The sequence below is a fragment of the Propithecus coquereli genome, unplaced genomic scaffold (genome assembly GCF_000956105.1).
Source record: "Propithecus coquereli isolate 6110/MARCELLA unplaced genomic scaffold, Pcoq_1.0 Scaffold19, whole genome shotgun sequence".
Lineage (NCBI taxonomy): Eukaryota > Metazoa > Chordata > Mammalia > Primates > Indriidae > Propithecus > Propithecus coquereli.
Genome location: NW_012143856.1, coordinates 2,718,351 through 2,734,530, shown reverse-complemented (window position 1 = coordinate 2,734,530; position 16,180 = coordinate 2,718,351). Strand labels below are relative to the sequence as shown.

Sequence of the window (16,180 nt, the reverse complement as noted above, 5' to 3'; positions counted from 1 at the left end):
AATATAACAGTTTTTGATAAGTTAATTTACTATTAATACTTGCTTATACTTCGAACTTATTTAATATCAACATGTCTGTTCCCCTTCTCAATAGTAAAACAAGGATAGAGACCATGATCACATATTCCCGGAACCTCTGGTTTGCCAAGTAAGTAATCATTACCTATTACTGGGATTTCTTAAAGGCAAAATAAAAATAATAAGAATCTTTGATCATAGGAAGGGCTTAAAGAGAGAAGCTGGTAATATTTACTAGAAAAGATCAATAACCATTCTCTTCTTTCAATATAGGTATTCCCCTTAAGTGATCTGGTCTTCTTCCATGACATCAAGTGACTCCCAAATACTCATCTCCAGGCACGGCTTTCTTCCTAAACTTCACACTAGCATTTCAACTGCCATCACCACCTGGTTATCCAAATAAGTAGCTTGGACTCAAAATATGTAAACCAGAATATTTTATCTTCTCATCTCTGACCCCCAAACCCCTACTGACTTCCTTCGTGGTCTCTCTTTTTCAGGATGCCGTCATCATCCACTTGGCTAAACGATGTACCTAGAGTCCTCCTGGGTTCCTCTATTTTCCTTACCAAACACTAAGTTTTGTTGATTCGACTTCCTTAAGTCGTCCACTCCGTCCTCTTTGTACAACTTCCAACTCTAAGGTTAGAACTAATTCAGGCTGTTTGTGCTGCTATAATGAAATACCTGAGACTGGGTAACTTATACATACTGGAAACTTATTTCTCAGAGTTCTGGAGGTTGGGAGATCAAGGATCAGGAAGGTTTGGTGTCTGGTGAGGGCCTGGCCTCTGCTTCCCATATGGTGCCTTGAATGCTACATCCTTACACAGTGAAGTTGCAAAGGCAAGGGGCCTAGCTAGTTCCCTCCAGCCCTTTTACAAGGTTGCTAATCCCATTTATGAGGGTTTCACCCTCAATGCCTTAATCACCTCCTGAATGCCCCACTTGATAATACTATCATTTTGAGGTTTAAGTTCCCACATATGAATTTTGGAGGGACATAGCACCTTCATTTCCTACCTAACAACAGCAGTAGCCTCCTAAACAGCCTTCCTGTCTCTAGACAGGCTTCCTCTAATTATTCCCTGCTGTACCTAGGCCTGTGACTTTTCTCGTGGTGAAATCTGAGCATGTCCATGTAGCTCCACTGCTGGTTTCACTCTCTTGAGTAAATGAGTCTAGTTCCACACTCTGGCCTTTTCCCAGTTCAGCTGCTTGCTGGGAGGTCTAAGTCAACTGTGCCCTGAGAGTGATGTCCTGTTTGCACCCTCCTGAAATGCTCTATATCTCATATCATTCTTGCCTGCCTCTGTAGAGTTCTTTTTTACCCTGACCATGCTCTCTCTCTCTCTCTTTTTTTTTTTTGAGACAGAGTCTCACTCTGTTGCCTGGGCTAGAGTGCAGTGGCATCAGCCTAGCTCACAGCAACCTCAAACTCTTGGGCTCAAGCTTCAGCCTCCTGAGCAGCTGGGACTACAGGCATGTGCCATCATGACCGACTAATTCTTTTTTTCTATATATTTTTAGTTGTCCAGCCAATTTCTTTCTATTTTTTTAGTAGAGACGGGGTCTCGCTCTTGCTCAGGCTGGTCTCGAATTCCTGAGCTCAAACGATCCGCCTGCCTCAGCCTCCCAGAGTGCTAGGATTACAGGCGTGAGCCACCGCACCTGGCCCTGACCATGCTCTCTTTCTTCCTGACCACTTTATTTCTATTCTTTTTTTTTCTTTCTTTTCTTTTCTTTTTCTTTTTTTTTTTGCTTTGTGGTGATTGTAGAGGACAAGGGAATGAGAGGAAGTATGGAGGGAAGAAATTAAAAGCACCAAGGAATCTGGAGCCTGATTCCAGTTGCTCTGTCCTTTTCAGTCCTTGAGTCCACAATCTCCTTCTGTAAAAAATATATATATATATTTTTAGACAGGGTCTTGCAGTGTCACCCAGGCTGGAGTACAGTGGTATGATTATAGCTGACTGCAACCTTGAACTCCTGGGCTCAAGCTTTCCTCCCGCTTTAGTCTCCCAATAGCTGGGACTACAGGTACATGCCACCTGGCTAATTTGTTTTTTTAAAAAAACTTTTGTAGAGACAAGATCTCACTAATTTCCCTGGCTGGTCTCAAACTCCTGGCCTCAAGTGATCCTCCCACCACAGCTACCCAAAGTACTGGGATTACAGGCATGAGCCACCATGCCTGGCCAATGTTTTCTATTTCATGCTGTGCAGGCAGTTTTTGTGTGGTTCTGAGTGGGCTGTACTGTGTCAGTCTATGGACCTCAAAGGGCAGTGATCTTGTCTACAGATGGCACTCTGTCCAGAGTCCACTCTGGCACCACATGAAAATAATTACTTAATAAGTGTTTTATGATAATGATAAAAGAAAGTAAAGGAAAGAAGGAAAAAAATGAACTGTTAAGAAAACGGCAAACTGTATAAAGGTGATCTTGAATCTTGGCTTAAAATAATGCATCCAAGGAAGAAGAGTTTACCTTCTGCTGTGGAAACGTGGACTCCATCATGGCTGCTTCAAAGCTGTGATCACCCCCTGCCTGGGTCTTCTCCCACAGAGCTCTGAGGAATTGCACAGAATGACTCTGTATGGACAGGGGCTCAGGAAACAGGCTCTGAAAGGGTATTAAAGAGAGAAACATAACATAGTATCTGTTGTACCAACAATATTTTTTATTTCAATAGATTCAAGGGGTACAATTTTTTTTTGTTACATGGATGAATTGTATAATGCTGATGTCAGGGCTTTCAGTGTATCCATCACCAGAATAGTGTATGTTGTACCCAATAGGTATATTTTTATCTCTAATCATCACTCTCTCCTCTTCTTAGTTTCAGTGTCCATTATGCTGCTTTATGACCATATATATCCCTTGTTTAGCTTCCACTTATAAGTCAGAACATGTTGTATTTGTTTTTTCATTCCTGAGATACTTAACTTAAGATAATGGTCTTCAGTTCCATCAAAGTTGCTACAAAAGACATTATGTCATTCATTTTATGGCTGAGTAATACTCCATGGTATATATTAATATATGTATATATATTCTCTCACATTTTCTTTATCCACTCATCAGTTGATGGGTACTTAGTTTGATTCCATATCTTTACAATTGTGAATTGTGCTGTGATAAACATTTGGGTGCAGGTATCTTTCTTATAAAATGGCTTCTTTTCCATTGGGTAAATACCCGGTAGTGGGATTGTTGGATTGAACGGTAGGTCTACATTCAGTTCTTTGAGAAATCTCCACACTGTTTTCCATAGATGTTGTACTAGTTTACATTCCCACCAACAGTGTAGAAGCATCCTCTTTTGATAGCATCTGCACCAACATCTATTGTTTTTTGACTTTTTAATAATGGCCATTCTGACAGGGGTAAGGTGGTATCTCATTGTGGTTTTAATTTGCATTTCCTTGATTATTAGTGATGTTGAGTATTTTTAAAATATCTTTGTTGGCTATTTGTCTATCTTGTTTTGAAAAATATCTCTTTGTGTCTTTAGCACACTTTTTGATGGGGTTATTTATTATTTTCATGCTGATTTATTCAAGTTCTTTGCAGATTCTGGATATTAACCCTTTGTCAGATGTACAGTTTGTGAATATTTTTCTCCCATTCTGTAGGTTGTCTATTTACTCTGTTGATTGTTTCCTTCACTGTGCAGAAACTTTTCAGTTTAATTAAATCCCACTTATTTATTTTTGTTTTTGTTGTATTTGCTTTTGGGATCTTATCCATAAATTCTTTTCCTAGGCCAATGTCCTGAAGAATTTTTCCCATGTTTTCTTCTAGAATTTTTAATGTTTTAGGTCTTACATTTAAGTCTTTAATCCATCTTGAGTAAACTTTTGTACATGGTGAGAGATAGGGATCCAGTTTCGTTCTTCTGCATGTGGCTATCCAGTTTTCCCAGCACCATTTATTGAATAGGGTGTCCTTTCCCCAGTATATGTTTTTGTCTGTCAAAAATCAGTTGTTTGTAACTATATGGCATTATTTCTGGGTTCTCTATTCTATTCCATTAGTCTATGTGGCTACCTTTATACCAGTACCATGCTGTCTTAGTTACTAGTGCCTTATAGTATAATTTAAGTCAGGTAATGTGATACCTCCAGATTTATTCTTGCCTTGGGTATTTGAGCTCTTTTTTGGTTCCACATGTAGTTTAGGATTATTTTTTCTAGATCTGTGAAAAATGACCTTGATATTTTGATGGGAAATGCATTAAATTTGTAAATTGTTTTGGGCAATATGAACATCTTAACAATGTTGATTTTTCCAATCCATGAACATGGGATGTTTTTCCAGTTGTTTCTGTCATCTACAATTTCTTTCATCAGTGTTTTATAGCTCCCCTTGTAGAGATATTTCACGAATGTATTCCTTGGGTAAGTGTATTCCTAGGTATTTTATTGTATTTGCAGCTGTGGTAAATGGTATTGAGTTCTTGATTTGACTCTCTGCTTGACTGATTATTATTAGTGTATAGAAATACTACTGATTTGTGTGTATTATTAATTTTGTAACCTGAGACTTTACTGAATTCATTTATCAATTCTGGGAGTCTTTTGGTGGAGTTTTTAGGGTTTTCTAGATACTAGATCATATTGCTGGCAAACAGGGATAGTTTGACTTTCTCTTTCCCAATTTGGATGCCCTTTATTTCTTTATGTTGCTTGATTATTCTGGCTAGGACTTCCAATACTATGTTGAATAGAAGTGGTGACAGTGGGAACCCTTGCCTTATTCCAGTTCTTAGGGGGAATGCTTTTAAGTTTTCCCCATTCAGTATGATATTGGCTGTGGATTTGTCATACATGGCTGTTATTATTTTGAGGTATGTTTCTTCTATGCCTACTTTGTTGAGGTTTTTTTTGTTTTTTTATCATGAAGAGTGCTGGATTTCATCTAATGCTTTTTCTTTATTGAGATAATCATATGGTTATTGTTTTTAATTTTCTTTATGTGGTGAGTCACATTTATTGGTTTGCATATGTTGAACCACCCTTGCATCCTGGGATGAAACCCACTTAATGATGGCGAATCATCTTTTTGATGTGCTGTTGGATTTGTTTTCTTACTATTTTGTTTCACATTTTGTATCTGTGCTCATCAGGGATATTGGTCTGTAGTTCTCTTTTTTTGTTGAGTCCTATCCTGGCTCTGGTATCAGGGTGACACTGGCTTCATAGAATGAATGAGGGAGGAATCCCTCCTTCTCGATGTTATGGAACAGTTTCAGTAATATAGATGCCAGTTCTTTGTATGTCTGGTAGAATTTGGTTGTGAATGCATACGGTTTGGAGCTTCTTTTGTTGGGAGATTTTTTTTTTTTTGGAGACAGAGTCTGAGTAGAGTGCCATGGCGTCAGCCTAGCTCACAGCAACCTCAAACTCCTGGGCTTAAGTGATCCTCCTGCCTCAGCCTCTGAAGTAGCCGGGACTACAGGCGCACAGTAGAGACTGGGTCTCGGTCTTGCTCAGGCTGGTCTCGAACTTCTAAGCTGAAGCAATCCTCCCATTTTGGCCTCCCAGAATGCTAGGATTACAGGTGTGAGCCATTGTGCCAGGCCCATGTTGAGAGATTTTTTATTACTCTCTCAATCTCGCTGCTCATTATTGCTCTGTTCAGGATTTCTCTTCCTGATTTAAACATACAAACTTTGTATGTTTCCAAAAATTTATCCATTTCCTCTAGATTTTCTAGTTTGTGTGCATAGAGGTTTTTGTAGTAGTCACAGATGATATTTTGTATTTATGTAGTATCAGTTTCAATTTACCCTTTGTCTTTTTTACCATTGTTGACTTAAAGTCTATTTTATCTGATGTGAGAATAGTTACTCTTGTTTGCTTTTGGTTTCCATCTGCTTGGAATATTTTTTTCCATTCCTTTACCTTGAGTTTATGAGAATCTTTGTAAGTTAAATGGATTTCTTGGAGACAGCACATTTTTGGTCATGTTTTGTTTTTATTTTTTTGGTCCATTTAGCCAATCTATATCTTTTAAATGGAGCATTAAGACTGTTTACATTTAATGTTAGTATTGATATGTGAGATACTTTTCTGTTCATCATCGTGATTTTTCCTAGTTGCTTATTTTTCTTCCTTGTGTTAGTGTTTACTAAGAGCTGTGAGCTTTAACTTTCAGGTGTTTTTACACTGGTGGATATTGATTGTTCTGTTCCATAAATAGAGCACTTTTAAGCATCTCTGGTAGGGCAGGTCTAGTTGTAACAAATGCCCGTAGTGTTTGCTTATCTGGGAAAGATTTTATTTCTCCTTCATTTATGAAACTTAGTATTGCAGGATAGGAAATTCTTGGCTGTCAGTTATTCTGTTTAAGAAGACTAAAAATGGGACCCCGAACCCTTCTGGCTTGTAAGGTTTCTGCTGAGAAGTCTGCCATTAGTGTGATAGGTTTTCTTTTGTATATTACTTGATGCTTTCATCTTGCATCTTGTAGAATTTTCTCCTTCACTTTAACTTTGGCCAGACTGATGACTATGTGCCTTGGTCATGTTCTATTTGCCATGAATCTTCCAGATGGTTCAATGACCTTCTTGTTTCTGGATGTCTACATCTCTAGCAATACCATGGAAGTTTTCCTCAATTATTACCTCAAATAGCTTTTCCATGCTTTTTGCTTTTTCTCCTTCTCCCTCAGAAATACCTACGATTTTTATATTCATTCTCTTTACATAGTCCTATATTTCTTGGAGAGATTGTTCATTCTTCCTGATTTTTTTTCTACATTTTTGACTGACTGGGTTAATTCAAAAGCCTTGTCTTCAAGCTCTGAAATTCTTTCTTCTGCTTGATTAGTCTGTTGTTTAAACTTTCCACTGTATTTTGAAATTCCCTAAATGACTCTTTCATTTCTAGAATTTCTGTTATATTTTTTCTTATATTATCTATCTCCTTAGTGAATTTTTCATTCATGTCTTAAATTTTTTTGTTTCTTTTTGTTTCTTTCCAACATTCTCATCAATCCCATCGATCTTACTTGCCATTCATATTTTGACTTCCGTCTCTGACATTTCAACATTTCCTTTTGGTTGGAGTCCATTGCTGGAGAATTATTGTGATCTTTTGGGAGTGTCAACACAGCCTGCTTTTTTATGTTGCCAGAGTTCTTATGCTGGTTCTTTCTTATCTGAAACCTTTACCCTCAGCTCAAGACAGATAGCTCTGCTGTACACTGGTTCTCTGCTGTTGGGAACTCTGGAACTCAGGAAGATTGACCAAGTAGGAGAGGTGCAGATACACTGTGAGCTTTTAACACTGCTGCTCTCCTGCTTCTCCCTGTTTCCCTGTGGTAATCACTGTGGTTGGCACATGTGGCCTGAGTGCATGCCCCACCCAGGCCCATCAGTGGCAGTGTTAACAGGCAATAGTGACAGCAGCTGCACCACTCAGATGGCAGTGGCAGGCACCCAGGGCCATGGGTGCTCTCTCTGTCTGAGTCCTGCAGCAGCTCTGGCTTAGCAGGGATGCCTGGGTTCCCTGGCAACAGAGGGAATGCACGACACCTGCCCACGAGAGTGCCTGGCTTCTCTGCTCCCTCCCCACCCTGGCAGGGGTGATGGGGAGGCAGTATCAATGGATCTAACTCCAGGTAGACACAGCATTCTGGGGCTGGTACCTCAAAATGGTGCCTACCATAGCACCCTGGGTTTGTAAGCCAACAGGACCTTGCTGTGCCTTCTCTTCAGAGCAATGCCCCCTGTACAGTCTTCAGTCAGCTCCTTGTGTCAGTCCAGCAGCCTGCTGCGGTGGAGGGGCCTTCATGCGGCTCTGATTGCAATGTCCTCAAGGGAAGTGTGGAGCCCTGGGGTTCTCTCCTGTGTCCCTTCCCCATGTCTGGGCACCTTCCCCATGTACCTCTGATCCTGCCAAGCAGGTTGCTCCACCCTTTCCATCACTTTGGGAGACTCCCATCACTTCTCTGTTGATTCTCAATGCTCTCTCTTAGGTGATCCATCTAAAGGTGAGTGTCTCCTTGCCACTTTTGATCCTCTCCATGACAGTGGCCTGTGTAGGCTGCTTCTGGTCTGCCATTTTGGCCCCCAACAACAATATTGTTTGATTTTGTGGCATTATTTAGGCTTGGTTTGAACTTTAACATGATTTAAATTTAAATGATACAAGCAAAAGATCGATCTTAAAGATTAAACTTATGATATGTTTCTGACTTTTCATTTTTTTGACAGAAAATTAAAATTATTTAATAAGATTTTCAAAGCAGTTGATAGTGATCTCTATAAATATGTCTAACCTTTGTAATATAGTGTTTATGTCAATGATTACTCAAGAATGTTACTTAATTGGGATGTGGTTAATATAAATATTCATATTTATTTTATCAAAGATCTGGGGATTAAGGAATAAAATTAAAACTAGAGTACAAAAATTCAGTTTATTTACACAGAGTAGATCATGAAGAATATAAATTAAATAACTAAGAGTTCATATACAATTACTCAAATATGAACAGTCTTAGTGGGTATGTGGGGAACACATAAACACTTTTAATCCTAAAAGTATTATGGGTGAATATTCTTAAAGCTTTAAGATAATTTCTCTGTGTTGAACAATAAGAATGTTAATGGAAAGAAAATCATATTTACATATACTTTACTCACCAATAAAAATCAATTTTTCAAACAAAGATTTAAACTTGTTTTGGTATATTTACTAATCAATGTGTATCTAAAAATCATTTATATGCTGTGATGTTATACTTGTAAATGTGAGAAGCCTTTCAATTCAAAGGAATCATTTTATAAAAACCTATAGGACATCTATAAAGGGTATAAAATATTATTTATATGTACATAATAGTACATAGTTTATATATATAGTTTATATATATACAGTTTATATAATATATATAATAGTTTATATATATATATATAAACCTTTATGTATGATATAATGAGATTGGCTTATAAAGTCATATAAGGGGGCCAAGATGGCAGACTAGAAGCACTGACTTATGAGACTCTCTAAGTGTTCTGTGTGTACAAAACTTCTATTTAGTGAATGAGGATTAATAAACATTTTTCCAGAAAATTTCAGTATTACTATCAAAAGGAGCTGTTTCTAGTACTGAGAAGGAAAAGGTGAAGGATCTTAAACCCTAACTAAGTAGGCCACAGATTTAAAACCTATAAAAGCCAGTAACAGTTAGATTGACTATGCAACCCATAATGTAGATCTAGGAATTTCTTGATGATTGTCAGAAACTTATGCAGCACACAATTTTCCATTTTAAGAACAGGACTTGATTTAATGAATCATCAATCTAAACAGGAGCATTTAGACTGCAATCTGTGAATTTGAGAACTCCATGAATGTGTGAAGTTGACAGAAAAGAGAAAAAGTCTGGCCCAGTGTACAGGACTAGTGCTGAGTTTGTAATTATCCACTCAAAGTTTAACTTTTATTCACCCCAAAGCCAGGATTGACCTATAAGATCACACAATATCAAAGGCACGGAAAAAGAAAGAAACCATTATAGGAAAATGAACACAGAAGAGACAGAACATAAATAGATACTTTTTCATGATTTTGCTTGAAGAGAAAGATAAAGAATTAGACTAAGTCAATAAAATAAGACTGAGGGGCCAAAAAAAAAATCAAGTTTTCTTGGCTTGTTTTGAAAAAACTGACAGCTGTTAAGAACAAAACCAAAGATGAAACCAAATACAAAATCACTGATGAAAACTATCTGAAAACATAAGTAAACAGAAGAAAAATAAAGTCATTATTTCAAGAAAAGGAAGAAAAATCAATGCTGTTTTTTATAATATATTCATGTACAATTTGGTTCACATCAAAATGTGAGTTGTTCTCTATGAGACATTATTGAGTATTCCTAAGAAGACATACTATGAAAAAAATGGTATTTCTAGAGCATTTCCAATCTGTCTCTTTTCTTAATTATTGTAGTTCTACTTTATGATTATGACGTACTCAGAATTAAAAATCATTTTTTCCTCAATAAGCCTGACTTGACTTTATAAAGAAATATAACTGTCTAGTTGGTGATTTTGTAGGAGTCATTATAGAAATATTTTATTAACACAAGTAAATACACTATCTTATCACTTGGCTTAATTTTTGGCCATATGATAACATTTGCATTTTGTTTTTTCTACCTTCACTGTCCCTGCTTCTAGCTGCAACCTCCCATGTTATTTTTCAACACAGGTGCAACAATGAAAAGATCACTGGATCAGGGATCAGATGATCTGAGTTCTGCCCTTATTATCTGTAAAAATGATAGCTAAGATTCCTTCTATTACTAACATAATTTGCATTCAAATTTTATGTCAAAGTTTATGCATGCAGGATAACTATTTCCAAATAAGAATCTCTTTTGATGCTAACATCTTTGCATCAAATTCTTCCTTGGTAAGTTATAAGTTTCTCTGTATGTAGTTTCACTTATATACACATGTCCTATAGAAAAAAGTGGCATTTTAGCATCTTAACAATGTCAAAAAGAATACATTGACACTAACATCAGCTGGAGATTGGAAGACTAGAAATAGGCTAGCTCTACATAAAGAAAGCTATTCCTCCAAATAAGTTGTTGAACGAAAAGTATTTTCACTTTCATTTTTCTTTTTCAAAGCTAAAGATATTCAAGATATTAATATGTTTGGTCTGTTGATTAATAATTCAAAGTCTTTTATAGGAAGCTATCTTAAAATATAGAAAATTCATGTTAAAAATTATTAATGAAATGTATATATATTGTCATTATCTACGTATCAACTCTGGCCAAAGAATTAATAATTCAATAAAAATGGGTATAGACTCATACCCCATCAGCTCATTAAGGAGTCTGCTGAGCACAAATTATACACACCTGCTGAAATAGAAACATGATCTGGATCCATGGCTGAGGTTCTTGGCTGATGAGAATAAAACTGGACTTACTGTATAGGCAGTAATGACCCTTCAGGGAGCAGGTGAAGAACAGCTTTGCTACACAACTCCTAACAGTATCTAGAAACAAATACACATAGCATTAAACATTAGGTTCTTCCCGGAGTTACATTTTATCCTTCAACACACAAACACCTTTGGAAAATATTCTTCAGTTTTCAGATTGTGAGCTAATAATGCCAAACAACCATGCATTTGGGAGGGGATCCATTTCATGGAATGTAGATTTCAATGAAGATGGTTTAAATAGGTTGTACTCTATCCATCTTTCTCTTGTTCTAATTAGCAACGTGTGAAGAATCCTGTGGAGGAAAAAACTTCTCATCAATAAAAAGAAAGATACCATATTATTTTGATCTGATTGGACACCTTGAAATGATAACCTAGGAAGAATAAACAAATGAACGGAGGAAATTTGTGCAGGGGACACAGAAACAGCTTCCAGAATAACTCTGGCTGAGCTGTGGCTTCCTGTGAACTGGCCTGGTCTGGTTTGAAAAGGTCATCTCATCTTGAAGAGCTTCATGCAGGGAGACAGAATGAGATTATTCTTTAGGGACAAGAAAATGGTGGATGGGTAGTGTAGAGCAGAGATGGTGAGGAGCCATATGTAGGGACAGTCAATAATGAATGAATGAATGAACCAAATATGGGTTGAGATTCTATGTGATAGACATTGTGTTAAGTACTGGATAATAATAGTTATCATTGATGGACTTTCACATGTGTTATGTGTTTGATTTCATTTAATTTTGACAACCCTACAAGATGGGTGTTATTTCTATTTTAAAGATGAATAAACTTAGCTCATTAGAAAGTCAGCCTAGTGAATCACTTTGACTGCCTTGTTCTCCACCATAACCTTGGCACACAATAGATAAATCATATCTGGATAGGTGAATGATGAATGATGCTTGGGGATCCAGAAAAAAATTGTTCTAGGTTGCTCAACCTGTGATAGAGACAGGATTTGAACTCAGCAGGGCTGATACCATTTTGGGATACTTTAGGTTCTACCATACTGGGTATTTTTAAATCTGTAGAGTCTTCCTGATAGCTCATGGGGTATTTACTGTTTGAGAATTAACTTGGCTTTTTAAACGAAAAGTTTTAAAAATTAATAGATTCGGTATACCCTACTTTAAAAAATGAAAATGGATCAGAGCTTATTAAAAGTTGATGGAGACCCCAGTAAGGGTGACAGAATCAGTCCCCACCTAAGTGTATTGAATTCTCCAGAGCTTGGGGGAGGAAATGTTCCATCAGAGGTCAGGTGTGAGGGAAGTAACAGGCTTTTCAGGGAAAGTTTAGAAAAGCTAAGGGAGAGTGGCCAATGACAGATTAAAAGAGGAGGCTTGGAAACAAAACAATAAAGCCGTAGGGCAAGTTAGAGTTATATACAGAAATCTTAATAATTAATAGCATTCTGTGATTCTGAAATATTGGTATGGAAGAGGAATAATTTTTGTGAAAGTAATTGTTTTTGGGAATTTAAATAATTTTAGGATGAGCATACAATATCCTTGCATAAAATCAGAAATAATTTCTGTGTTCTGTGGGTGAATGGATCATGAGATGTAAAGAATGCTTGACGTTTCATTGGACAGACCAGAAGTCCTGGCACTGAGAAAGACCTATGAAAATAGAATGGAGTACAATATTAACCTAAAATTGCCCCATCAGAAATGTTTGACAATGGCAATTTAAAAAAAAATTGGCATTGATGCTCTGAAAAATTGAATTTAAATTAATCTTTGCCAAAGAAATAGGAAACCAAGTATTTCATAAAAGCATACACACAAAAACAGTATTTGAAATAAATCTAGGTGCAATTTATACCTTAGACAGCAATATGTTTTGTTTTAATAGAAAGTTTCAAAAGGGAACAAATTCTTTTCTAAGAATCCATGCAGTTAGCTTGACAGTTGCAAGTTGGACTTCAGGCTTTTGCCATTAAAAAATAGTTTTTGTCATTTTCTTTGCTCTAAATTTTTACTGCTCAGTTATGTTTTCATTTGAAAATAAACATCGATTAGATTTATTTTATTCACCCTGAGTCTACTAGCTTTTTATACAAAAACTACAGGGGTCTCAGATCACATAAAATGGACAGAGTGGTAAAAGAGAAAGATCTTTAACTTAGAAGTATATACACTGGCTATAAAAATAAATACATTCTGTGCTATAAGACTTCTCTTAATGGTGTCAGTAAACCTGATCAATATCAACATTTTTCTTCTCATTTTTTTGGGAGCTTTCCTGGCTTGGAAAAATTTCTCTACAACATTGAGATTTGGTTGTCTAACATATAGATTAGTCTCTATGATTTTTTTCCCTCCTGTTCGTTCCATGGTATCAAATGGTAGGTGTGCAATTAATGGCTGTTGGATGAATGGATGAATGAATGAATGTCAGACACTGTGCTGAGAACAATAAGGGCTGTGATGTCAACCCTGCTCTTAAGAAGCTAATAGCCAAATGGGAGAAACATCTGTACGCAATGGTTATAAGTTGTTTTATGTTTATGAGATAATGGAGGGACACACAACTATGACTACTCAGGGAAATGAGCGATGCATTCTGACTGGCAAAGAAGGGAGCCTCATGGAGGAGGAAATATTTGAGACGGACCTTGAAATATGACTAAGATTTTGAACTTAGAAAAAGCATGAGAGAGATGAACATTTTAAGTATAGGGGACCCTGAAAAAAAATCACATAAGGCATGAATGCTCGAGGTAATCGCAGGTAATATGTTTAGTGTATGTGAGTCATTAAAATGTTTTTCACAGAGTCATTGACCAGTGGAACAGAACTGAGAACCCAGATATAAAACCATCCTCATATAGCCACCTAATCTTTGACAAAGCAGACAAAAACATACACTGGGGAAAAGAATCCTTATTCAATAAATGGTACTGGGAAAACTGGATAGCCACATGTAGAAGACTGAACGAGGATCCACACCTTTCACCTCTCACAAAAATCAACTCACGCTGAGGAGTGAAACTATTAGAATTCTAGAGGAAGATGTTGCAAATACTCTTCTAGACATTGGCCTAGGCAAAGAATTTATGAAGAAGACCCCAAAGGCAATCACAGCAACGACCAAAACAAATAAATGGGACCTGATCAAATTAAAAAGCTTCTGCACAGCCAAAGAAACTCTCACAAGAGCAAACAGACAACCTACAGAATGGGAGAAAATTTTTGCATGCTACAAATCCGATAAAGGGCTGATAACCAGAATCTACTTAAAACTCGGGAAAATCACAAGGAAAAAATCAAACAACCCTATCAAAAAGTGGGCAAAGGACATGAATAGAAACTTTTCAAAAGAAGACAGAATAATGGCCAAAAAACATATGAAAAAATGCTCAACATCTCTAATCATCAGAGAAATGCAAATTAAAACCACAATGAGATATCACTTATCTCCAGTGAGACTGGCCTTTATCAAAAAGTCCCAAAACAGTAAATGTTGGCGTGGATGAGGAGAGATAGGAACACTCATGCACTGTTGGTGGGACTGCAAACTAGTGCAACCTCTGTGGAAAGCAATATGGAGATACCTTAAAGAGATACAAGTAGAAGTACCATTCGATCCAGCAATCCCATTACTGGGCATCTACCCAAAAGAGCTCATGATACTGTATAAGAAAGACACCTGCACCCGAATGTTTATAGCAGCACAATTCACAATTGCAAAGATGTGGAAACAACCCAAGTGTCCATCGAAACATGAGTGGATTAATAAAATGTGGTATATGTATACCATGGAGTACTATTCAGCTTTAAGAAACCAGGGTGATATAGCACCTCTTGTATACTCCTGGATAGAGCTGGAACACATTCTACTAAGTGAGGTATCCCAAGAATGGAAAGACAAGCACCACATGTACTCACCATCGAATTGGTATTAACTGATAAACACATAAGTGCACATATAAGAATAACATCTATTGGGGAGGAGGGAAGGGGGAGGGGGGAGGAGGGAGGAGGGGATGGGTATATGCATACACAAAGAGTGCAATGCGCACCACCCGAAGGATGGACATATTTGAAACTCGGACTTAGCGGGGAGGGGAGGGCAAGGGCTACATACGTAACCTAAACATCTGTACCCCATAATATGCTGAAATAAAAAAAAAATGTTTTTCACTTATATAATTGGTACCCAAAGGGTTATTTATTTTTCTAGACTCAATGTTGAAGAGAGAGGAGGTCATGCTTTCTTAAATATAGAATGCTTTTCATATTCCACCAAATCTGATAGTTATTGCTTTACTTTTGATAGAATGTGGCTTCTTTTTCTAAAAAGTCAAAAGATTTGGTTGGTCTTCATAAAGACTGAAGTCAATATGAGAAATGATAATATTAATGGTGCAATATAATGTATTATATGGTAAAAAAAAACCCAAATATAGACATTACACAGATGGATAAATTTAAAGATATGATACAAAAATTCAAGAACATTTGGTCATCTTTTTGAGTCAAAATCTTTATGAATCATTTTGGAATTCTTTGTTTCTTCTGACACTTTTCTTCCACAATGCCGTTGAGACACCTTCATTCCTGCCCTGCATTCACTCTGCCACATCTGAGAAACACACCATTCTTCTTGGGAGACTGTACTCTTATAGCCCATCTCCCAGGGTAGCCACTTATATATAGTCTATGGCACTATATAGTTTCTGTTTAGAGATAAGTGCCTTTTAAGATTAAAAATGGAATATGGCTTTGATTTTTTAAAATAGCTAGTAGAAATATCAAAGAGTTGGCTTTATTTTTTGGAAGGAAGGATAAGTTAGCTCTTGTTTTGAATTCTTTACCAAACTTATCCTTTGAAAGTTCCCACCCAGCTAAATAAGAGTCAAATAAATGTATCTGGCTTGTTTCCTGGGGTGTTCAACAATGAGCCAGTCTTCTTCATATCTAAAGTATATTTCTAGAATGATTTATAAAAACTCAAACACGGGAACAGGTTTGCTGAAATTGCTAGACTAAAAGTATTTACACATTGTATATAGCTTATAAATAAAACAACAAGAAGGCATTCTGAGGGATTTAGGAAGGGAGCTAATTTTCGTTGTCTCCTTACTTTGTACCTAGACGTTAAGGGTAACAAATTACATTTAACCTTCTGAAGTAGGTTTTGTTATCTCCTTTTTTTTTTTTTATTTTATTT

The 16,180-nt window shown here is 36.8% G+C and overlaps 1 protein-coding gene across 3 annotated transcripts in view; it reads right to left on the bottom strand.

The window, feature by feature from the left end:
- Positions 1 to 16,180, bottom strand: part of VEPH1 (ventricular zone expressed PH domain-containing 1) — a 215,472-nt gene that overhangs the window by 51,611 nt on the left and 147,681 nt on the right. For 2 of the 3 annotated variants that reach the window (XM_012642917.1, XM_012642918.1), the window contains exons 10-11: positions 10,911 to 11,050; positions 2,511 to 2,645 (exon numbers count right to left, since the gene is read on the bottom strand). In XM_012642917.1, coding sequence (XP_012498371.1) covers positions 2,511 to 2,645; positions 10,911 to 11,050 — 275 coding nt within the window. The remainder of the gene's footprint in view (positions 1 to 2,510; positions 2,646 to 10,910; positions 11,051 to 16,180) is intronic. The other variant, XM_012642919.1, reaches the window with a different exon arrangement.